General features: G+C 40.9%; 1 protein-coding gene across 12 annotated transcripts in view; it reads left to right on the top strand.

Moving 5' to 3' along the window:
• The window catches only part of SCN8A (sodium voltage-gated channel alpha subunit 8), a 176,529-nt gene that overhangs the window by 112,461 nt on the left and 40,381 nt on the right, over window positions 1–23,687 (top strand). For all 12 annotated transcript variants that reach the window (XM_087855848.1, XM_087855856.1, XM_087855849.1 and 9 more), the window contains 3 exons: window positions 11,483–11,615; window positions 16,790–17,028; window positions 22,508–22,681. In XM_087855848.1, the coding sequence (XP_087711974.1) occupies window positions 11,483–11,615; window positions 16,790–17,028; window positions 22,508–22,681 (546 nt within the window). The remainder of the gene's footprint in view (window positions 1–11,482; window positions 11,616–16,789; window positions 17,029–22,507; window positions 22,682–23,687) is intronic.

Genomic DNA, 23,687 nt, shown 5'->3' on the forward strand with positions numbered 1-23,687 from the left:
ACCAGGGAGAGCCAGGCAAAGAGAGGTTAGGGAAGCCAGTGCAGAACTGGAGCTAGACATTCAAAAGGGATTGAAATGGAAATAAATCGAAGGAGGGAAAAGTGGGAGGTTGGGGCAAGAACACATGGTGTATGGGGGAGGAAGGAAAAGGGAAGCGAAAGATGAATTTTAAATGTAATCAAATGTCAGGCTCTGGAGGAGCTGCATATAATAGCTTCATAAAATCACTTGTCTAGGGATTTGGATAATGGCTCCCCTCTTTGGGAAAAGCCATCTCTTAACATTCCTTTAAATTCTAAGCTGTTTATACCTTTTTTTTGTCGTTTCAAATTCTTATAACCTCAGCGATCCTAATCCTCCGTACCTCTAACCCTTAACTTCCCTCAGTCCTTCCGTAGCTGGCATAAGCTCCTTGAGATAGCATGCCAGTCCGTTTTGTTCTCACACTTCAGTTTCCTCTAACACAGCACGAAGACAGCCGGTCCTCTAATTAGCATGATGCATGTGTGGAGGAAAACTGGACAGTCAAGGATGGACTTATTCACAATGATCTGTTTTTAACATTTCAGGACAGTTGTTGACTGTACAGATAAAAATTCAAAGTGCAGTTAGGATGTGTTTGACATTGTCTTTTCTCTCCTGCCTTTTTATTTAATAGCAAAATACCCCATACACACGCACACATGTGTTTGTTTAGCGTTTTACAAGCTACAGGTTACTTTTACATTCATTATTTAACTTGCTCTGAATAAGAATTTCTGTAAGGCTGACCAAGTGGAGAGCATTATCCCTGTTTTTGAGATGGGGAAGTAGGGCTCAGAAAATTTGGGCTCCTTGAGGTCACGCAGCTCATTGTTGATAGAGCCAGTCTTAGGGAAAAGTCAGTCTTCTCTCAGTGAATTTTAATGCCTTCTCTGTTTAGTCACATGGCCGTTTTTCTCCTGGAAAACTGTTTCTTTAATATCAACTATAATACCCGTAATAATAACAAACAGTGGTTCCAAAATCCCCCCCACAACCAGATAGTTGGGCAAAATAAATGTTATAGATGATTATCTCTATTTTAAATATAATTTTTGATTGTCCCTAATTCTACATGTAGAGGTAAATATTTAGGCTCCATAATTAGACAGTTATATTCTCTGGAAAAGCAGGAGATGATATCAATAGAGTATGAGGGGTGGGTCAGCACAGTGTAGGCAACTCAAATATTAAGAACCAAATCAAATTTTGATATTCTGGCTGGTTTTTTAAATACTTCAGCCAAATAATAGATCTTGCTTCTTCTTTGAAAAGAAGGTATTAAAAGGTATCCAGGAAGGAGGAGATTGAACTTCAGCTGAAGGCAGATGAGCACGTTTGCAGGTTTTGTTTTTGGGTTTTTCTGCAGCTTCTGTTATAATGTGTGGGGGAAAAAATTTGAGAGGCAGTTGAGCAGATGGCTGTGGAAGTAAGGCTGTCTGCACCGCCTTACCGTGTAGCCTACGGAGTGCTGCCTTTGGGTTTCGGGGGGCCTGCACACTCAACGCCTATAAGCGCTTAGAGGATTCATCGCAGTGGTCCCAAGCAATGATGGTGACAGATTTGAGGATTCCCAAGGCCAGGAGGGCAGATCCCAGAGTGGCAGGAAATGAGGTAGGCGGGGCTATTTCATTCCCAAAGGCTTCATAACTAGGAAAAGCTATTTCATTAGAAGCCATAAAGAAGCACTTTCTAGCTATTAATGGTGTGGCAATATATGTAAGTTATACTAATAGGCCAAAAAGACAAAACAAAACAAACCCAGACTGCATAGAGTTTGTGTGGTGTGATATCAGATCTGTAGAAAGACAGACTACATGCAGAAAAGGATGACCGACTAGAAGTTAACAGTAGTTGGCTTTGGGAGGGGAAATTATAAGTGACTTTTTTTCTTCCTTACGCTTTTCTGTTATTTACAGTTTTCTACAACAGAAATAATAATTATAGCCACCATATATTGGGTTCTTGCTATAGTTATGCTAAGCACTTTATATGCATGATCTCATTTAATTTCTTGTATATACCGAACACAAATCCATTGTGTTCGGTAGGTGATTTTATCCTCTTAACAGGTGAGGTTCAGAGCCTTAGTGACTTGTGGAAATGGAGCTTGAACCAGGGTCTTCCTGATGATAAAGAGACCTTCCTGGCTGTTTGAATATTAGCTTCTTTGGGAAGTGGGAAAAACATTTATCATTTATCTTAGGAGGAGGCAATAGATTACTAATGTTATATGCAGCCCAGGCCAGAAGAGCAGCGAATACTGCTTTAGGCTGGGATGTAGCAATTCAAAACACTTGGGATGTGTCTCCAGTGGATTCACTTGCCGTCACCTGAACCACTAGAGTGCTTCCATCGTATGCTCATGCTTTGTGGAGTTGAGTAGGAGCTGCTGAGGCCCACAAGCTGGTCTCACACAGTATTGATGCTGAAGCTGTGCCACATCTGTATTTTTTCCTGAGACTCAAGTCAAGAAATAGAATATTCTCAGGGCGCCTGGGTGGCTCAGTTGATCGGTTAGGCATCTGACTCTTGATTTCAGTTTGGGTCATGATCTCAGGATGCTGAGATCCTGCTCCACGCTCAGCAGGGAGTCTGCTTCTCTCCCTCTCCCTCTGCCCCTCTCCCTGCTTGTGCATGCACTCTTTCTCTCTCAAATAAATCTGAAAAAAAAAAAGAAGAAAAAAATCTAATATTCTCTGTGGAAAAAAAGATATCCAGACATCACCTCATTAGAGTTCCACCAGAAACTATTTCACCTGTTCATTAATTACTGTTATGATTGGTGATTATTTTTCAATAGTTTAGGAATTTTCATTTTTGCTTTTTGCTGAAGCAGAGGATGAGGGGACTGTTCCATGTCTTCATCTCTAAGCTGGAAAAGTAGGTGAGAATCTCATCACTCATAGAGAAAGCAGGTGCTGCTGACAAATCCAAAATTCACAAGTAACTCAGAAATCCTGTTGCACTAGCTTGCAAATAACAAGCATTATCTCATTTAATGCTCACAGCTGATAGATATTACTCTCGTGTGCATTTCACTGAGGAGGAAACCAAGGCATAGAGAATAAAGTGACTTGCCCAACATCACACAGTAAGTGGTAGGGTTAGGGCTTGAACTCAGGCAGTCTGACTCCAGAGCACCGGCCAGTAACCAGTGCACTACACCAACTCTGAAGCCCGAGTTCTTCAGTTTATTTACTGATGTGATCCTGGGAAATTAATGTCACCTCTCTAAGCCCATTTCCTTATCTGCAAAAAAACGACAAAAGGACCTGTGCTATAGGGCTGTTGTAAAGATTAAATGTAATAACATTTATAAACCATGAAGCATATTATTTGGCCCATTCTTGGTGTTCAGAAAGCTAATTTCCATTTATTTCTCTGAGAAGTAAACATTAGGATTTCTCCTGAATTGCTTGACTTGGCGAGGGTTGCATTCCTTCTAAAATCCTAAAGAACCTTTGTCTGAGAAGAAGAAATTATTGTGCAATTATTTTAAAGCGGATTACTACAAAAATTTGAGAAAGGTTTGAACAGGAAACAAATGGCTAGGTTCTAAAGCTACTTCTGAAATGCTCTAAATTTTAGTTCGAAGAAAGGTAACTGCTTGATAAATTTCCATTCATGCATCTCCGTGGGAAAGCAATTTAGTTGAGCTTCCTTGGGCAGATCTGTAGAAATGTGGGCAAATCCGCCACCTGCAGGTGTTGTAGGATATCTCTTTGAGAAGGACAGCTGCAATGTTGGAGGTTGGAAGTCCGTGGCCAAATGTCCTAATAAACTTTGCTTTTGGGTTGAGAGAAACGGAACAAATTTGTACTGAGTTTAACTTTCAAAGAATGTAATTAAGGGTCTCAGTGGCTTCCTCTGTTTTACATGAAAGCTCCTTAGAGGCCGAATTCTAAAAAGGCAGAAGCTCCTGCCTTTAAAACGTTGTTAATTCTTCTCTTTCCTCCCCAGCAAAGAAAAACAAAACAAACAAAAGAAATAAACACCTCCACTTACAGGAATAAAAAATGACCTGAAGAGATAGTGAAGGGGAAGGGAAAGAGTATGCGATCTTTCCTCTGGTCCTTGGGTCTCAGCATGGTTGGAGGAAGAAGCCCTCTCCCTCCCCCCCAGGTGAAAAGAATTGAGCAGCTGAGCCAATAACAGAGACATATCTCCCAAGCAGATTCTGGAGGAAGGGCGCCTCTGATGCTGTTGTACGCCGGAGAGTCTACTCCAGCTTTCCTTCCCTCTGGCTGGCTATAATCTGACACAAGAAACAATAGCCATCAACCCGGATGGGGAATGTAAAATGGTGCGACCACTTTGGAGAACAGTGGCAGTTCCTCAAAAAAGTAAACACAGAGTTACCATTTGATCCAGCAATTCTACTCCTAGGTAGAACTGAAAACAGGTGTTCGCACAAAAACTTGTACATGAATATTCATAAAATCATTATTCATAATAGCCAAAAAGTGGAAACAACCCAACTGCCCATCAACGGAGAGATGGTTAAATAAAATGTGACACATCCCTATTATGTAATATTATTCAGCCATAAAAGGGAATGAAGTATTGCTCTGTGCTACAGCATGAATAAACTTTGAAAGCATGCTCAGCAAAAGAAGCCAGGCACAAAGGTGCACATAATATATGATTCCATTTATGTGAAATGTCTAGAAGAGGCAACTCTGTAAAGACAGAAAACAGATTATTGGTTGCAAGGGGCTAGGTAGAGGTGAGGATTGGCATTGGCTGCTAACAGGTACTGTGTTTTTCTTCGGTATGGTGAAAATATCCCGGAATACATTGTAAGTATACCACAAGCCACTGAATCGCACACTTTGAAACGGTTAAAATGGTGAATTTTATGTTATGTGCATTTCATCTCAATGTTGTAAACGTTGAAAAGAAAGAAACAATAGCCTGGGCTTTCAGTGCCAGCTTTCAAAACTTCACCTAGGGAAGAAGGATTTCAAGGACTACATCCATCTTGGATTCCTGTATGCCCTGGTTTTAACAGATTAGACTTTTTTAGTACAGATTTATTTTTCTCTGGATACTACTATCTTAGCGCTGAGTGCTTAGCACTTTTCAGTAATGTTCTTTATAAGCAGTTTTAGTTTATATCATCCTAGGCAGTTAACAGTGACTAATATATGTTTGCTCCTTGTCTCTCCATTAATCGATCAGATCTGATGAATACTGAGAGACTCCGTGTTCAGACAATGACCAGACCATATATAAAAATAAGACTTTCACTCACAACCTGCCCAAGAAACCAACCCCCTTGTCAATGATAAACAAGCCAGGCAGCCAGCTTGCTGTAAGTCAGACCTGCGGGCAGCCAGATTGCTATCTCTGGTGACAATCCAGTAAGCTAAACAATAACTTCTATAACAACCAGCCCCAGATAGGTAGGACTTGAGTACCAGGTGACAGTTTTCCTAATTTTTGTTTCTGCTTTCAACTTAGGACCCACCAGAGAAAGCCAAATATGCACCCCTAATCAATCACCGAGGATGCCCTGCTTCTCGTTCCCACCTACAGCTTCCTCGTGCCAGCCACCTTGAAATCAAGGCACACCCGAAGCCTTCCCATTTTTCTACTATAAAGCTTTCCCACTCTACCTTTGAGTCTCTGGCAAAACCCATGTGATGGTGGCTGACTCCCTTCATCAAGCTCAGAGTAAATAGCTTTTCCCACTTGACTGATCTTCATTTATTTCCACACCACAGATAACATTTTATATATATTATATACACACCCTGTGTTCCATATTCTGTTTCAAAAGAATGCTACTGCATAATCAGTATTGCAGTAGTACATTGGGCAACCCTCACCCAAGAGTTACCGAAGATGTGGGTACAAAGGTGGTAGAGCAGGAGCTGTCCAGCTCCAGCTGGTGGACCAGCTGAGAATTGTACCCTAGACCCCTTTGTACCACAAGACTCTCAGAAAGTACCCTTTCCTACTCAATCCCCTCACCTCTCTGAGCAACCTCTTCTGACATTTATCACCATAGATTCGTTTTCTTTCATTTTCAAGGACTCATACGATACATATTTCTTATTCGGCTTCTTTCACTCAACAAGAAGTTTTTGAGGTACATTCCTGCTGTTTCAATAGTTCCTTCCTTGTTATTGATGAGTATTGATAAGGTACTTCATTGTATAAATACACTGTAATGTGTTAGTCCACTTTCCTGTTGATGGACATTCAGATTGTTTCCAGTTTTCAGTAGTATGAATAAGCTTGCTAAGAGCTTTCTTGTGCAACTCTTTTGGTAGATAAATGTTTTCATATATATTGGATAATTATCTCAGAATGAAAATCCTGGGTCATATGGTAAATGTATGTTCAGGTTTATAAGTAACTGCCAAACAGCTCTCCAGATAGTTATACCATTATTTTTAACACTCCTACCAACAGTGTATTAGAGTTCCAGTTGCTCCATATCCAAGCCAACATTTGGTGATGTTAGTCTTTGATTTTAGCGCATTAGTGAGCATAAACTGTATCTTACTGTGCTTTTAATTTGCATTTCCCTGCTGATTAATGATGATGAGCGTCTTTTCATGTGCTTACTGGCTTCTCATAGATCTTTTATTGGTTGCTTATTTAAATCTTTTACCCATTATTGATTTGTTTTTATATGTTATGGATACAAGTCCTTTATCAGATACATAAATTTTTAATTTTGATGAAATCCAATGTATCAGTTTTTTCCTTTTATGTTGTTTTTTGCATCCTGTCCAAGTAATCTTTGCCATTACCCAAAATTGTGAAGTTATTTTCCTTCTATAAATTTTACAGTTCTAGGTTTTATATTCAGGTCTCTGATTCAGCTCAATTTGTGTGTATGAAATTAGATAGGAGTTGACTTGGATGAATATCTAATTTTTCAGTACCATTTGTTAAAAAGACTTTCCTTTCTCCATTGAATTGACTTGGCACCTTGGTCAAAAATCAAGTGATGTACATGTGTAGGTCTGTTTCTGGATTCTGTTCTGTTCCCTTGGTCTGTTTGTCTATGCTTATACCAATACTACATTTGTCTAATTACTGTAACTTTATAGTCTTTTTTTAAAGATTTTATTTATTTGACAGAGAGGGAACACAAGCAAGGGAAACGGGAGAGGGAGAAGCAGGCTTCCCGCTGAGCAGGGAGCCCGACACCGGGCTCAGTCCCAGGACCCTGGGATCCCTGACCTGAGCCAAAGGCAGCTGCTCGACGACTGAGCCACCCAGGCGCCCTGTTACTTTACAGTCTTGAAATGATATAGCATAAGCCCTCCAAACAAAAAATATTTTAAAGATTATTAAGTAACCTCTTAAGAGATTAATTTGCTATTCAGATCTTTTTTAAAAAATTATTTTCCTATTCTAGATCCTTTGCATGTCCTTATGTATTTTAGAATCATTTTCTGTCAGTTTCTTCAGAAAAGCCTAGAATTCTTATAGTGATTGCTGGGAATAATGGACATCTTAATTATATTGAATCTTTCGATCTGTGAATATGGTATAGTTCTCATTTATTAAAGTCTTCTCAAGTTTCTTTCAGCAACGTTGTATAGTTCGTAGTGGAGGTCTTACCCATCTTTCCTTAGTTTTATTCCTTGGTATTTGTGGTTTTTGATACTGTTGTAACAGGTATAATTTTTAAATTTTTTATTTTCAAGTATTTGTTGTTGCCAGAACATAGAAATACAGTTAATTTTTGTGTTTCGAACTTGTGTCTTATCACCTTGATAAATATAACATATTGATTCTATTAGGTCCTTTTTTTTTTTTTTTTTGGTAAATTCCATAGGGTTTTCTACATGCATAATAATATTTTCTGTGAATAACAGCAACTGCACCTTTATGCCTTTTACTTATTTTTCTTGTTTTATTGCACTAGCTAGGACTTGAGATACAAAACTGCATAGAAATGATAAAAGCAGACATTCTTCCTTGTTTCCATTATTAGAGGAAGAGGATATAATGTTTCATCAAGAAGTATAATGTTAGCTGTAGATTTTCATAGATATTCTTTATCAGATTGAAACTGCTACATTCTATTCCTGGCTTGCTAAGAAACTTTATTATGCAGAAGTGTTGAATTTTATTAAATGTTCTTTTTCTGCACCTGTGAGATAATCAGATGGTTTTTCTCCTTTATTCTGTTAAAGTGATGAATGACATTGACTTTTTTCCTAATGTGAAACCAGCTTTCCTCATATAAACCCTGTTGGTCATGATGTATTATCTTTGTATATATTTGCTTATGTTTTGTTAAGAATTTCACATCGTTGTTCAACATGAAGAATGTTGGTCTCTGATTTTCTTTTCTTGTGTTTTTGGCAAGTTTAGTATCAAGTTATGTTAACTTTATAAAACAGGTTGAGAAGTATACCCTTATTCTCTATTTGCTGAAGGAATTGGTGTTAGTATTTGGTATTGGTATTATTTCTTCCGTAAATGTTTGATAGATTCACTGGTACAGCCATCTGGACCTAGACTTCTCTTTCTTACAAGGTTTTTTTTAAATTACAGTTTCTAATGTGGGCTATTTAGATTTTCTATTTCTTCTTCTATCAGTTTTGATAAGTTTGTCCATTTCATACAAGGTGAAATGACATGAAGTTGTTTACAATATATTCTTTTTTTTTAGGTTAGACCATTTAGATTTTTGGGCTTATTGATTATCATACTGTATCTTATACTCTAATACAAATATTGTACAGAAGATTTTCATCTTATGATGGTTCAACTTATAATTACAGTATATTCTTACTATCCTAATAATGCCTGTAGGATTTGTAGTAATGTTCCCATTCCTTTTCCTGAAAATTACCATTTGTGTTTTCTGTCTTTTTTTCTTGATCAGTCTTGCGAGGGAATTATCAATTTTAGTACTCTGTTTTTAAAAAATATTTGCCCTTTTTGATTGTCTATTGTTTGTCCATTTACTAATTCATTAATCTCCATTCTTATTTTTATTACTTCCTTTCATTTACTTACCCACAGTTTAATTTGATCTTTTTCTAATTTCTCAAGGTGAAAGCTTAGAGCATTGATTTTATATCTTTTTTATATTCTAATATAACCATTTAGCACTGCAGAATTTTCTCAAGCCTTTGTGTTAGCTGCATCCCATAAATTTTAGTGTATCATTTCCATTATCCTCAAAGTATTTTCTAATTTCCTTTGTGATTTCATCTTTGATCCATCGATTTTTGGAAGTCTGTTTAATTTACAAATTTAAGGGGATTTTTCTGAATATCTTATTATTACCACAGGACTTTTCAATGGAACCAGTTATTTGGATCTGTGGTAAATGCTCTTGCCTATGTAAAAAGGTGACATAATGACTTTCTCTTTTTACCCTCTGAAGTTCCCTAAGTATTGTCTTTGAAATTTCTTTTTCTCGGTGTCTTCTTTCATTTATTTCTTTCCTGAAGCTGAAGATATGTTCTATAACATACCTTACTCTGGAACAAATTTTAACATTATAGAAGTTGCCTCCACGTATCACTGCTACAGTTTATTTTCATTTTACATAGAAAGATATAAATAATCATTGTTCCATCTTAATATTAAGTTTGGGGATAACCTTTTCTTTATGTGGATTTTTTTAATCCAAGCTAAAAATTATTTTAGCTTTCAAATAGATACCACTAAATAATATTAATGATTTGACTAGGTCCTTTAGACAGCATTTTTATTAACTTTGTTTAAGGTTAATGTTACTAAAGTCTGAAGAATTTATATCTTGTTACATCCAGCAAGTCCAGAAAACAATAAGATATGCTTAGAACCAAAGCAGTTTTAAAAATGCAGTTTCATCCTTTCTTGATGAATCAGCCAGTCCGTCAGATCTTGGAGTCAGCATTATGAAAATTATCTACCATGTACTGTAGGTCTGCGGAGGGCAGCTCAGTAAAAATCTAGAATGAATAAATGCACGAAACAAGAGTGTCCACTCTATGGAGCCTTTCTGGGTTCCTTTTTAGAGGGTTGTCACTTTTAAAATAGAGTAGTCTATTCTGATTTATTAGGTGTCATGAATATCAGGCTGGCAATGGAAGCAAAAAGTGGCCTGTCAAAGAAATACATCTTATTATGACCTGAGGTCCTGGTCGACACATCGTTGCTTTATATTCAGGTGTTTGTATAGTAATGCAGCCAGGAATTCCCAAGGAAATCAGTTCTTTTTCTTTTCCATTTCTTCTATAGTTCTGCCAAACAAAACAAAACAAAACCCTAAGGTAAACCAAATGTCTGAATCAGTGGAACAGTTTGATGAAACACTGTAATAAGATAAACTATAATCTGCCAGAAACTTTCTCCTATACAGTTCTTAAAATCTAATCATATCCAAGGGCAGAAAGCCTTTCTGATGTCGCTCTCTAGAGACAATTACTTTCTTTTCAAAATCACTAGGACCTCTCTGGTACTGATCAGACATACTTCTCTAGCTTCACGCAAACATGTATCTTCCCTGTGCTCTGAGAGACGGTGACTGTCTCTGCCCTCTTACCTTCACAATGGAAGGGATAGCCAACATTACATGGATGACCTATTAGAGTGGTTGGCATGGTTACTAGAAAGCTAGCTTTTAAGCCACTGTGTGAGGGCGGATCTAATGCAGAATATTCAGGTTGGCACAAAGAGCACAAGCAAGGGACGTTAAGAAACACTGCGGTAATCTCCCATACCAGTACTGCCCACGGTAGAGCATGTAACAGATATTTTGTATAACAGTCTAATGGTGTTTCCTGCCCTTTTTGTTTGACTGGGAATTTGAACTTCACCGGTTAACGTATGAAGTAAAATTTTATAAGGGCAAACTAAAAATAGTGCTATTTATGTAATTAAAATAGTGAAACTCTTACCATACTTCTTTACATTGGCTTGGAGGAGAACTGGGGTAAAACTTCAACTTGCTAACATTCGGTCGGGCCCAGGCTCGACATTTGGAAGTGACAGTTTGAGAAAGTGATGGTGTCCTCTCCCCATGGAGGAAACAATGTCGGCATATTTGGTGTGATCAGGGACTTGGTTAATGAAACGTTGAATAGAGGTGAATTCAACTTATTTTATGTGTGGTCCAATTCTAGCCAGATGCTGTGGATACGAGACTGAGACAGGAAAACTCAGGTTCCACTTTGGTTGGTGTTGCCCCTTGGGATCTGGTCTTTCGACTCCATGCTAGGAATTGACCAGATGAGGTGTTTGGGTCTTAGCCAGATGCTTTGGTTCAGTGGAGATTTGTACAAACTTACCTGGTCTTGTCCTCTACAGAGCTAGGATGACCCGTAGTCATGTTTCCTTCTACTTGTTGAGGTTAATAGGATTGTAGGATCAAAGTAAGAAGGTGTCATGAAGAGTATCTGTTTCTGCTCACACTCTGGACTATCTGTCCAGTAAGGCCCAGCTTTAACGTTTGTAAGACTTTACTCACCCGATTTGCTATTTTTTTCAGGCTACAACTGAGGTGGAAATTAAGAAGAAAGGCCCTGGATCTCTCTTAGTTTCCATGGACCAACTGGCCTCCTATGGGCGGAAGGACAGAATCAACAGTATATTGAGTGTTGTTACAAATACACTGGTAGAAGGTATGTGCCCTTAATGTCAGTCCAAGCCGCCAAGATATCAATATATAGTGTGCATGATAAATATAATCCCTGTCCATTGGCCTGAGTTTTGCAAAACCTGACTCTGAACTTTAGGAATAGAGTCTACTGGTTATAGAAGCCAGCATCCCAATTCTGCATGCAGAGAATCAAATAAGGACTTCAGAGCTGCTGCCAGCGTCATACACAGATAGGTAAGAAGTATGAAGGAACGACGTCGGGAGGGAGCTAGAAGAGCTCGAGAAAACCGTAATGGTCGTGAGGAGCCAGTGGGGTGAGGTGAGGCTATAAAGGCTGTGGACTGAAGAACTGTGAGACAGGAATTGATGGAATCCCCTCCCTGCCCTCTTCCCCAAAACATACCTTCCTCTTTTCCTTTTTAGCTACCTACAGCCCTCTTGGTTTTCCCTGAAGGACTAATGTACTGTGCATTTTGACTGCACCTAATTCTGCCTCTCATCAAACACCCCACGTATCCATAAATATATTTGGTGTGTGAATAGGTAAGCCGAAACCCCTCTTATTTCGGCGCTCTGTGCCCCAGGGAAAGAACAGCCACTGTTGAATCATAGCGTATCTGCAGTCGTGCTGCTGTCAGTGCTTGTACTTGGTATTGCTGGCTCCTCCACGACACAGCCTGGCACGCTGAGGAACATCAGGATTTTCCATGACACCATAGTCCCCCAGCAAGTATCAGCTCTCTGCCCAATCGTGGTCTGTATTCCAGGCTCCTCCTGCTTTCTCTGGAGGTAGAGTCACTGACGGGGTTTTCTCTCACAAGATTCTGATTGATTCTGCATGAATCTTCTTTTGATTCACGTCGATTTAGCTGAGCCGTCCCACTATAGATTCCGAATATTGTCGACGCCCCAGACTGCTGCTCCTCAGAGTTCAGACCCCCAGGCTGGTGTCCTTGGGACAAGTTATTTTTTGAGTCATTTGAGCCCAATACCATTTCTACTCTGAGAGAAAGGGAATAGGAGAGAGAGAGTATGTGTTCATTTGTTCGGCAGGGGTGTCTGCGGTGAAGGGAGGGTCCCCAGAAAGGGACTCTTCTAGATTGTTTACATTCCCACGTGTGAGCAAGGTGTTAGAGGGTACCTAGACTGATCTTAAGAATGTATAAGTAAAAAGAATATTGAGTTAACGGTTTTCAGCTGCCTGAACACTTATTCCTGTTTTTCTTTCATTCTCATCTAATGTCTGAGAAAATCTTTAAACTTTGTGGTTATACTTTGAGATCACAGGCAAGTAACTGCAGAGCATAAGAATTCCAAGCTAAGGAACACTAGCTTAAGAACAGTGGCTAATTTTATTCTTCACTTGGAAACAAGGACAGGATTTCTCTGGATGTCTGTGGAAGTCGAGAAAGACAAATGAACCACCTCCAACAGGCATGTTTTATGACTGGCAAAGACAGCAGAGTGGGAGAACTATTGATACGATACAACAGTTACTCAGTTGACTGCTACAATGGCCCAGCACAGGGTCTAGTAAAAGTAAATGCACCAGAAATGTTTGTTAGACTGACCCTTGCCAAGCTGGGAATGCTGGGGGCTTCCATGCCGCAGGCTTCCTTTTGGAGGCCTTGGTGCTTCCATTCCTCTCCTGAGTTGGGTAGAAACCACTGGAGCGGTAGCTTGGTCTTTTTCTTCTCCCTTCTCTTCCTCTTCTCCCTGTGCTCTTCTTTCTCTTCCTTTTCTGGCCTACTCATTCTCTACCCTCCACCCACCAGCACATACCTAATAAAAAATAGACGTAGGGGTAGTTCAGGGGAGAGAGAGACTGTCACAGTTGTGTTTCTGGGTAGGAAGCCATTCCAGTTCTTTCTCCTTTTTTGAAGTCCTAATGTTCACATAGCCTTTCACTGCTCGGACATTCCCCTAGCCCCTCCCCTAGTATTCGACTCCCTTTGTTAAAGCTGGTGAGACAGAACTGCTGTAAGCAAAGAACAATGATTGGGTGGAGCCGAATAACGTGAGAGGGAATTAAAGGACATTAAGAAAGATCCATTCCTATTTAACTGCTGATCCCTCTGTATTCAATAATGGTTACAACCTGAAAAGCCAGCATTGAATGAATAATTGTCCCTGCTTCTCAGAACTTCAGTTAGGAAACTCTGATATTATTTTAGTCTTTGGATTACCAAACCAAAGAAGCAGGCTTCTTCCTACCTAATATCTTAGAAAGCACGGCAGAGAATTCCGGAACCATGTAAATAAGGAGAAAATCCTGCCTGCTGTGTGTCCCCCCATCTCGCTGCAGCCATGCTCACCCAGATCCAGTAAACTCAGCAGAATTCAGTCAGCAGATCCTTGGGGATGTTTCAGAGGACTGGGGGGGGGGGGGGCAGGGTGTAGGCAGACTACTATAGACTCACTTCTCCGATCAGTGAAGCTGTGGGAGAAGGGGAGGGAGTTGGTGAGGTAAGAATGAAGAACTGGTGGTGGTACTTGGCATTATTGATTCTCAGGTAAAACAGGTTCAAAAACTGCCTCACAGAGACAACTGGCCATAGCCGTTGGCTGCCACGATTTGTTGATTCACTCTTGTGTTCAACTGACCAGCCCCAAGTGTCAGCACCATTACTTACCTGCTATCTGTCTTTCGTGGTGTGGCTACAAGCTCTGTGAGGGTGGCAACTGTGCTCATCAGCGTATTCCCAGGGCCTTGCACACTGTAGGTGTTTCAAAATTGTTGAGTAGAACTGAGCGAACCCCTGCCTTCAGAAACCTCACGGTCTACTAACACCACCATCTTGGTGGAACTGTGAGGCCCTCTCTGAAAACAATTCCCAGCACCCCTGAGTTGACTGCAGTAACCTCTCTAAGAATGTCCAGGAGTAAAATAAAGGGAACCCCACAAGCCTTTGGATATTTCTTTAGATATGTTAACCCATTCCCCCAGACCAAACTCTTAGCCACTTCACGCATGTGGGGCCAGTAACATTTTGTCAAGTTGTGAGTCACTTTATAAACCTCTGTTGTCACCTAACTGATCTTTTCTAGCTACTAAAGCTCCACATTGTCTTACCGTTTGTAGAACAGAAAAGATTATCCTGAGATCTTACCTGAGAAAATGTGGATAAGATCCCTAGTATCCCTATAGGAGTCTTCTTGGTGGCCCATAGGGTAGGGAAACCCCTCTTCAGTATCTGGCAGAGACTTGGAGCCTAGTGCACTGTACAACACTGCAATTGTGTCTACTGTCAGAGACGTGAACAGTCGCTGCTTTAACCTCCACGTGCCAGTGAACAGACATTTGGAGAAGGGAGGAGATTAAAAAAAGGAACGGAACCAAATTTCCAAATATGTACTGTAAGAATTTATGGAAATAAGAGAACCTTTTCATTTTCTTTTTTTGGTTAGAAAACTAAATTTACCTTGGGAAGGGAGGGAGTTCTCTGAGGAAGAAGCCAAAGCAAATTTTCTTCACAGACTTCCTTTCCCACGCAGACTCCCACGTGGCGCTTACTGTGGCCCTTAAATCTGAAAAACCAAGGCAACCATTTTCTTAGCAACCAGAGAGCCAATCAAAAACCCAATCAAAGCACCCCAACTAAAATAAAGCCATCACCATGGGCACCATCCAGCTGGTTGAAAAAGGGGAAGTAGACTAACTTAAGGCAGCCATCTTGTTCTTGGTGAAACGTTGGGAAACTTTTTTCATTGCCTGAACGATTTTAGTTTGTCAGCAGAACTGGGTTGGGGTGTGGGATAGATACAGTTATATCCAACCCTGTGGAACGAGACCTTGCCTCTAAGGATTACCATGCTGACAGCTTTTCAAAGCTACATCTCTTAAAGAACATCCTCGGAGATCAAGGTCCTTGGACTTTTGTAATCCGAGCTGTTATGGCTCATGCTTTACTTGAGCAGGGCTTTGTTACCTACGGCCTAATGCCTGGGTTGTTGTGGCTGCCAGCTGAACAGCTCTCTGCCTTTAGTGTCTAATGGTCCTTTTTCATCTTTGTTTTGTGAATGACCTTAGAGAGCGTCTTGGTCCAGTGATATGCAATCTCTGTCCATCAGAATGCCAGGATTCTAGGCAAGTGCCTCAGGGAAGGAGGAAGGCCGTCAGACTGGGCTCCTCTTCTTGCCTCAACTAGAGCAGCTCTTGGCTTATCGGTTTTGGGGGGGGGTCACATAAGATCAGTTGGAAGCTAACCGGTTCTGTTTTTCTTCTGAAAGAAGGTAAGAGAAAGGAAAGAAGAGAGAGACCAAGGTAGGGAAGAAAGGAGGGAGGAGGTAAATGGAGAAGGGAAGAAAGGGGATGAGAAAGAGGAGGGGACGAGATGGGTGGGCCTCCTGTGCCCACCTCAGCTGTGAATTGTGAACTCCCTGACTTGCACTTCGTTGGGACCGTAAGAGACAGCCTGCACAGGGTCGCTGGCCGCCCGTGCTGCTTCTGCTGCAAGGAGAATACTGAGAGCAAATGCTTCTGTAACCCGTAATGCAGGCCGGGGTGCTCCGAGGGGCTTTCTGTCTCAGCTCATTTAATTCTCTCAGCAGATTGAAGTCATGTACTCAGGTTCCCCCACGTAGCAGTGTCTGAGCGCCAGGTATGTCTGGCTTCAGAGTCTGTGCTTTTGACTGCTTCTCTGATAATGATCCAGGGATACGAGATACAATAGAAAACCTGCCATTTATTGAGGATTTCCCTTGTGCCGGGCGCTGTACCGGCTGCTTTACGTTCACCAACTCGCTTACTCCTCAATCAGTGGATGAGGATTATAGGACTCGCTTAGTCCTATAGCCTGTGAAGTAAGTGTCGTTTCAGATGAGGCAACAGAAGCGTAGCGGAATCAGTAACTTGCCTGAGATCACACAGTTGTGAGTGGTGAAGCCAGCTGGACCGGGGAGTCAGACTCCAGAGGCCAAGCTCCTAACCAGCATGCTATGCTCCCAAAACAGACAGATCAAACCCTAGTTTCTAACCAGATAGTTGTTAACAGGGACGTAACCTGGGACTGCCCCTGCCTCCTCCTTCCCTTCATGAGAAAGAAAATGCGTGGGGGGGCGGGGACTACACACTCAGGACAGTCGGCACTCAGACCACCTTTCTTCTCGTGGTGAAGAGCAGTGATAACGACCCAGCAGAGGACCAGTAGCAACTGCCTTTGTTTCCTCACTGTGTTTGTGCTTGACTCACTACAGAGCTGGAAGAGTCTCAGAGAAAGTGCCCGCCATGCTGGTATAAATTTGCCAATACCTTCCTCATCTGGGAGTGTCACCCGTACTGGATAAAACTGAAAGAGATTGTGAACTTGATCGTCATGGACCCTTTTGTGGACTTGGCCATCACCATCTGCATTGTCCTGAACACCCTGTTTATGGCCATGGAGCACCATCCCATGACACCACAATTTGAACACGTCTTGGCTGTAGGAAATCTGGTAAGATGGAACATGGTCTCCTGATTTTATGATCTGAATGTGTTTTGCCTGTAGGACATCTTTTTCTGATATTGGAAGCTGGAGTTTAGTTGAAAAGAAAGTAATAGTTAATTGGAAGACAAATGCTTCCACATATGGCGTAGCCCCAGCCACTTCTGCTCGCTGTTGTGATCCTTTGGCTGTTTCCTCTTTCTGCAGAACTTTGAAGACGTCATTTAGGAGCTATTGGCAGAAAACCAGCCATGGTGACAGAATGGGAGGCATGGTGCAGTGGGTTGGTTTCAGCAACCTGAGCCAAGGACTTCTGGATTTTTTTTCTCATTCTGTTTCTCACATTGATTCCTGCATTACTCCAGCACATCACTTCCCCTTTCACCTTCAGTAACAACCACCACAAAATAGGGGAGCTCTTTTACTGCATTAAACATAACTATAAATTGGCCTGCACTGTCATATCTTTATTATCCGTATGGGGCCTATCTGTGGGAAACTTTTAATTCTAGGCTGGTTTCTCCCTCCCATCCAACTTCTGGGCTCTCATCCAGTTTCTACCGTTAGTTGATCTGTGCCAAATTTATTTTAATGTTAGCTTAAGTCATATATTTAATTTATTATATTATTTAGAAGATAAGAATGAGGGTTTTTTTTAAATAGATGACACAGTGTATTCTGAAGTCAAATAGTTGTGATTTGGGCGTTATCTGTTTTATTTCTTTAGTCCAAAAACCAGGAGGTAATTGAATTTTGATAGGAAAGATTTAGTTGGAAAGAATCCTCTAGGTCGTCGGGGCTTCATTATTCCTTAGGAGTTTCACCATGAGCAAGTCAAATCTAGTGATTCGTTACTTTTGAGTATGATCTCTGCCTGATGTTCTCCCTCCCCCTCCCCCGCACGCGCACACACACACACACACACACACACACGTCTCACACACACAAAGAGTCTTTACATTAAGTCCTAATATACTGTTAGAGTGTTATAATATCATTTTGAGTTCTGATTATGAAAACACGCATGGCAAAGGAGAAGATCCTTTATCTGTTTAGTCCTGGCAGCCTACCATGTTCCCTGGTACACGTCCAGGGTAGTTCTGTGGCCTTTCCACTCTCCATGTCTGAGTTAGTGCCACACTTCAGACTCACTGCTCCAGTATAAACCCTCATGTGCAGCCCGATGAAACATGGGTGATCTTGAAACAGGACACTTTCATAGGCTGCCCAAGAAATCTGCTGACTCTAAAGGGCTGTGTGACTGGCTGACCAGGAGCCATCAAGCAACATTTTGAACCAATCAACAAAGTGATAGCGATAGGAGCTTTATTTTATTAGTCAAGAGTTAAGTAATGAAAAATATGACTTGATAATTTTGTTTGTTGGTGGTGGTGGTATTTTCCCTGTGATGTTTTGTTTTTCTCAAAGTCTTTACTTTTACTTGCTTTTTACAGAACCAGTCCTTGATTTTGAAGGGATTTTGAGAGGCCCTTTCACCTACCACCAGCAGAATTGCCCTCAGACCAGGCCAGCAGATATCGTTATTTTTCCCTTTCTTAAAAATCCGTAGAGACTTAGGGTCACACCTAAATTCGAGTTGTGAGCATTCAGAAGACTTTACTCAGAATCATCGAGAGGAAAGAGGGGAGAAGGGAAGGTCAGCAACTAATATTTCAGGACTCTTTGAAGCAAGCCAACCAAAACCGAATTCTGAAATGAGAAAGCACTCTGGGGGCAAGAATTTTCAAGGGATTGTAAAGAATTGTAAGCATGCAATTAGTAGTTGGGATGGAAAATAGTGAATGGTTCGGGACACTTTGGACTGGCCAGTAAATTGGAGGTGAGCATGAAGGGAAAGAAATGAAGAATGGTACTTAGATTTGGAAGTTTAGTAGCTAAGAGGGAAATAGGATGACTGAGGAAGGAATAGGTTTGGAGTTTAAAATCAAGAGTTCTGTTTTGGACATACTAACTAAACATGCCACTCATTTCTGACCACAAATGTTTGCATCAATAGAATGAGGATAATACCGTGTCATCAGTCGTTGGAAGGATAGAATGAGAACCTATAGAGAAGTTTTTGGAATAGTGAAAAGCACTCTATAAATCATAGGAAGTGTATTAGTGTATTCAGTAGCTTGGACATTTTTTTTAAACTAATTGGCTTTATTAAATGATTCGTGAATCAGGCAGCATCCCATCTAACAAGCAGAAGGGAGCTCCCAAAGGCTTGGACGTCTAAAGCAAGTCTTTGACTGAACCTGAGAAAAAGAAGGTGGAAAAGAGTGAGATTGACCAGCTTGTGAAATAGGGAATGACCTTGTCTCACGGTTGGAACTCTGAGGCCTTCCCACAGCTGGGACGGTGAATTGAGCTGCGTTTGTCCATAGATATACAGATGGAGGTTTCTGATGATAGAAGAGAACAGTTTTCTGTAAAGTGAGGGTCCCTCCTACCTCTTCCAACCTCCCCACAAGGAAAAACTTTAATACGAGGAAGAACCTTAAAGATAATTCTATCCAGCCCATATGTTCCATCGAGGAAATGGAAGCCCAGGGAGGCCATGTGACTTCTACAACTTTTGTGTTATTCAGGAGATAAATGGGGCGCCTGGGGGGCGCAGTCGTTAAGCGTCTGCCTTCGGCTCAGGGCGTGATCCCAGCGTTCTGGGATCGAGCCCCACATCAGGCTCCTCCACTATGAGCCTGCTTCTTCCTCTCCCACTCCCCCTGCTTGTGTTCCCTCTCTCGCTGGCTGTCTCTCTCTCTGTCACGTAAATAAAATCTTAAAAAAAAAAAAAAAGAGATAAATGTAAGGATTCTTCTCTTGCCTTTTTTGCAACTATCTGAACACAACAGTGAGTTTATAAGGTGTTTTGTTTTGGTTTTTAAGCAATTTTAGTCTTAGAGAAAGGTTTCAGGTACAGTCTAAGACATTTTTTTGGAGAGTAAGTTGCTGACACAGCCTCTCAGCCTTTCACATGTGTGTTTTATGAACAAGTACGCTCTCGTGCAAAACCACAATACAGCCATTGGACTCGGAAAATTCCCGTGCACCTCAGAGCTCATTCATTCTCGGGCCCCTTCAGGTTCTGCCAGAAATCCCAGTCATGTCCTCTCGCCCTGTTCAGGCTCGGCTTTCTATGCTAGACCCCCAGCATCCACACCATTGTCCTCCCTGTGGACCCTCTCCCCACACTTCTCAGGCCCTGACACCCCAGTCCCAATTTCTTTGGGAACTGCTCCATTGAAGCATAAGTTCCTAGGTGAATATTTGAGGACACTCACAAGAGCGCCGTTGTCGTGTGGTTGTTGGTTGATACGTTGTGTGCAGTTCTCCTTTTTTCTCCTCCTCGAGAAGCATACCACAGCGCAAATTAGACGGCATCATAGGGATAGCCTTCAATCTACTCTTTTCCATTTGTAAAAAAGTAATTCTTTCATACCAGCAAACCCCAAATGATGGCAATCCCTGTACGTTGAAATAACATGGTTGCTGACCTCTGTCACAGGCATTTCCACCCGGCATCTGGGTGCCATTCATCCCACTGAAAAGCAACAGTAACTCTGTCAACAATGATTTTCTCTCAGGAGCCAGAGTTCCCACAGTATAAATATTCCGTGGTCAGTTAGCCAGTGCTTATTACTGAGCATGTCCTGTGTGGTCACCAGAACCGGTGGGGCAGCAAGTCCGGGCTCTACTTGGTCTGCAGTAAGCAGGCTGACGTTTCTGTATAGAGAAAGCTTCCGTGGGCTTACGCTGCGGGTGAGCTGTCTGTCAGGGATCGATTAGACGCCCTCGCAGGGATGTCCATCTGTAGGTGCTTAGCACGCACCGTGAACTTTGATTTTGCTTAACTGGATCTCTCTGGGAATATTTTCTTTCAGTTCTAGAATACTGCATCTGCAGTTTAGAAAAAAGGGGAGCCATGGAAAAGTACACAGACACAAAACCGTACAGCCCATGTATCCATTTTGATTTCCATCACACCGTTCTGTTTTGTCATTGCTATATATTCATTGAGTTTCCAAACAGTGTCTGTTATCTAAGTGTTTTCACTATTTCCAATTCTGTCCTCAGACCGTATCTTCAAAGTTTTCCTTACGCTGCTTCCTTTGTAAACTTGGTAACCAGGTAGTTGCAAGCTGTAATTTATTATGAGTTTAAAGCCTATTACATAGAAAGTCCTCCTCTGAAATCATAATATTCAGTAAGAGTCTGATGTTACATGGTTGGCTTAGAATGAGGGTATTGGTCTTGTCGAAACTGGCATTCGTGGGATTTTACTTTCTTACTGCACGTTATGTTACCAAGACCTGTGGGATACAGAAGGCATGGAAACACAGGGTGCTCTGAGGGTAGAAAAGTTGGAGTCGTGTCACACCGGGAAGAAGTCGTTCTCAGACCCGATAAGCTCCCGACCTACAACAGTTATTACATCATTAATTCTCATACTGAAACAATCAAAAGGAAGCACCAAAGTCTCCCAACAATAAGAAAAAAATTTGAGGGGGTGCCTGAGTGGCTCAGTCGGTTAAGCGGCCAGCTCTTGATTTCAGTTCAGGTCATGATCTCAGGGTCCTGGGATCGAGCCCCAGGTCGGGCTCCTCGCTCAGTGAGGAGTCTCGTTTGAGATTCTCTCTCTCTCTCTCTCCCTCTGCACCTCGCCCTGCTCATGCTCTCTAAATAAATAAATAAATAAATAAATAAATCTTTAATAAAAAGAAAAGAAAGTCCTTTGAGGATATACTCAGTAGAATTTTACACGAGCGATATAAATGGGATTCGGAAGGCTATGGAGCAACATGGATTGAGTTATGATAAGTAAGAAATAAGACCCAAGATATTATGTACTCTGTGATTTTACAACTCTGTCAAAATACATATACATTTGAGAAAAACCAGAAAGGGAGTGCATAAAAACGATAGTTGTATGCAGGATGATGAGGCTATACTTTTTTCCTGTATTTCGCACAGTTCTAGCAGTGTTCTGTTGCTTTTACAATGTAAAATAAAAAATTTGGAAGCATATGTCAACCTTTGATAAGACACATGCTATCAAATCAGGAATAATGCTATATTTTTTCAATAGAATTATAATTCAGTGAGTGTGTGTGTGCTCTTTTTTAGGCAAACATCCCAAACATAAAACATTCAAAATGACTGCTGACCCTTTAGAAGGGGTCCCCTGTGTGGTCTTCCTATTGCTTAAAACAGTTTTTTAAATGCACTCTCGAACAATGTGAATTAGGTGGCTTTGGCAACAGAGATGAGAATGTTGGGACTGAGTACTTGATTCAAGAGGAAAAGAAGTCTCTCCTGCCTCGTGTGGCGTAGTCACGGGACACCTAAGCGCTGATGTCCTCAGATACAGGATTCAACACGGCTAGCTCTCGCAGCTTCTCGGACGTGTCGTGTTCAAAGATAATGATAAAGGCATTCTCTTTCTATTATTTCTTTTTCTTACCCCCTGCCTTCCCCTCTTTAGGTTTTCACTGGAATTTTCACAGCGGAAATGTTCCTGAAGCTCATAGCCATGGATCCCTACTATTATTTCCAAGAAGGTTGGAACATTTTTGACGGATTTATTGTCTCCCTCAGTTTAATGGAACTGGGTCTAGCAGACGTGGAGGGGCTTTCGGTGCTGCGATCTTTCCGATTGGTATTCCATATTTCTCCAATTTCTTTTTACATTTCCTATCTTGCAGCTACTAAAAAGTTTTGCATAAGTTAATTTGATGATTAAAAAAATCCTTAGCTATATTCTTCTCACAATTCCTGTTGGCAATTTATTGGCTTAGATACTAAAATCTTAAAAATTTTTCTGTTAAGCGCCTGATATAGAAGTTAGTTTTTAATATCAACAAACAGAGGTCCGTTTTAGGAAGTTCCTCTCCTCAGAAAATAATGGATAATCTAAAAGATGAAAAAGGATTCCTAAGGGCTATTCTGAGGTCTAATGAATTTGGTAGTAAATCTGTTTCTTTATCCGAACATCTCCCTGAAATGGAATTTCTCCTTGTTCAGATGTCTCTCATTTCTTCCATCATGGTGACCCCTCCCAGAAAACGGGAATAAAATAGTATTTTTTTAATTATATTGAAATTAATAGTTGAACATTGGCTTTTTTTCCATAACATTAGCTGAGAAGGGTTTTGTAATGTATTTGAAGAAGTTAATGTTAAAATTACTAAAATGACTTTGAAAGAATAGTTAATGATATCCTCGAAATAGCTTCCCATAAACACAGGGATAAGCGATGTCCTGATTAAGTCCCTTGAGAAGCTGAGTTACTTTGGGGATATCCCACTCAGATTATCAGAACTGGCTTAGGTTTTTCTCTCCCTATTGGGAAAAATACCTAAGCACTTGTAACCGAAAGGATTTTAGGTTTTTTCATCAGGATGTTTAGCATATTGAAGAAAGAGAATTGGAATAGAATGGAATTATTTGTAAAACAGAGGTCCCGCTCAGTCTAAGTCACACATAACCTCTGCCAAGTTTCTGGAACCTCTGCTTACAGTCTTGGGTTAGGATCCAGCCCGCAGTAGACTTTTTGAAAATCGTTCTTATTATCTGGAAGATGAGATGAAGGACTAAGAGGTGGAAGCCTTAGCACAAGTTATTCCTAATAATTAAAAAGCCAGTCAGAAAGGGAAAAAATACAA

The sequence above is a fragment of the Ursus americanus genome, chromosome 25 (genome assembly GCF_024610735.1).
Source record: "Ursus americanus isolate L20-20 chromosome 25, mUrsAme1.1.p, whole genome shotgun sequence".
NCBI lineage: Eukaryota > Metazoa > Chordata > Mammalia > Carnivora > Ursidae > Ursus > Ursus americanus.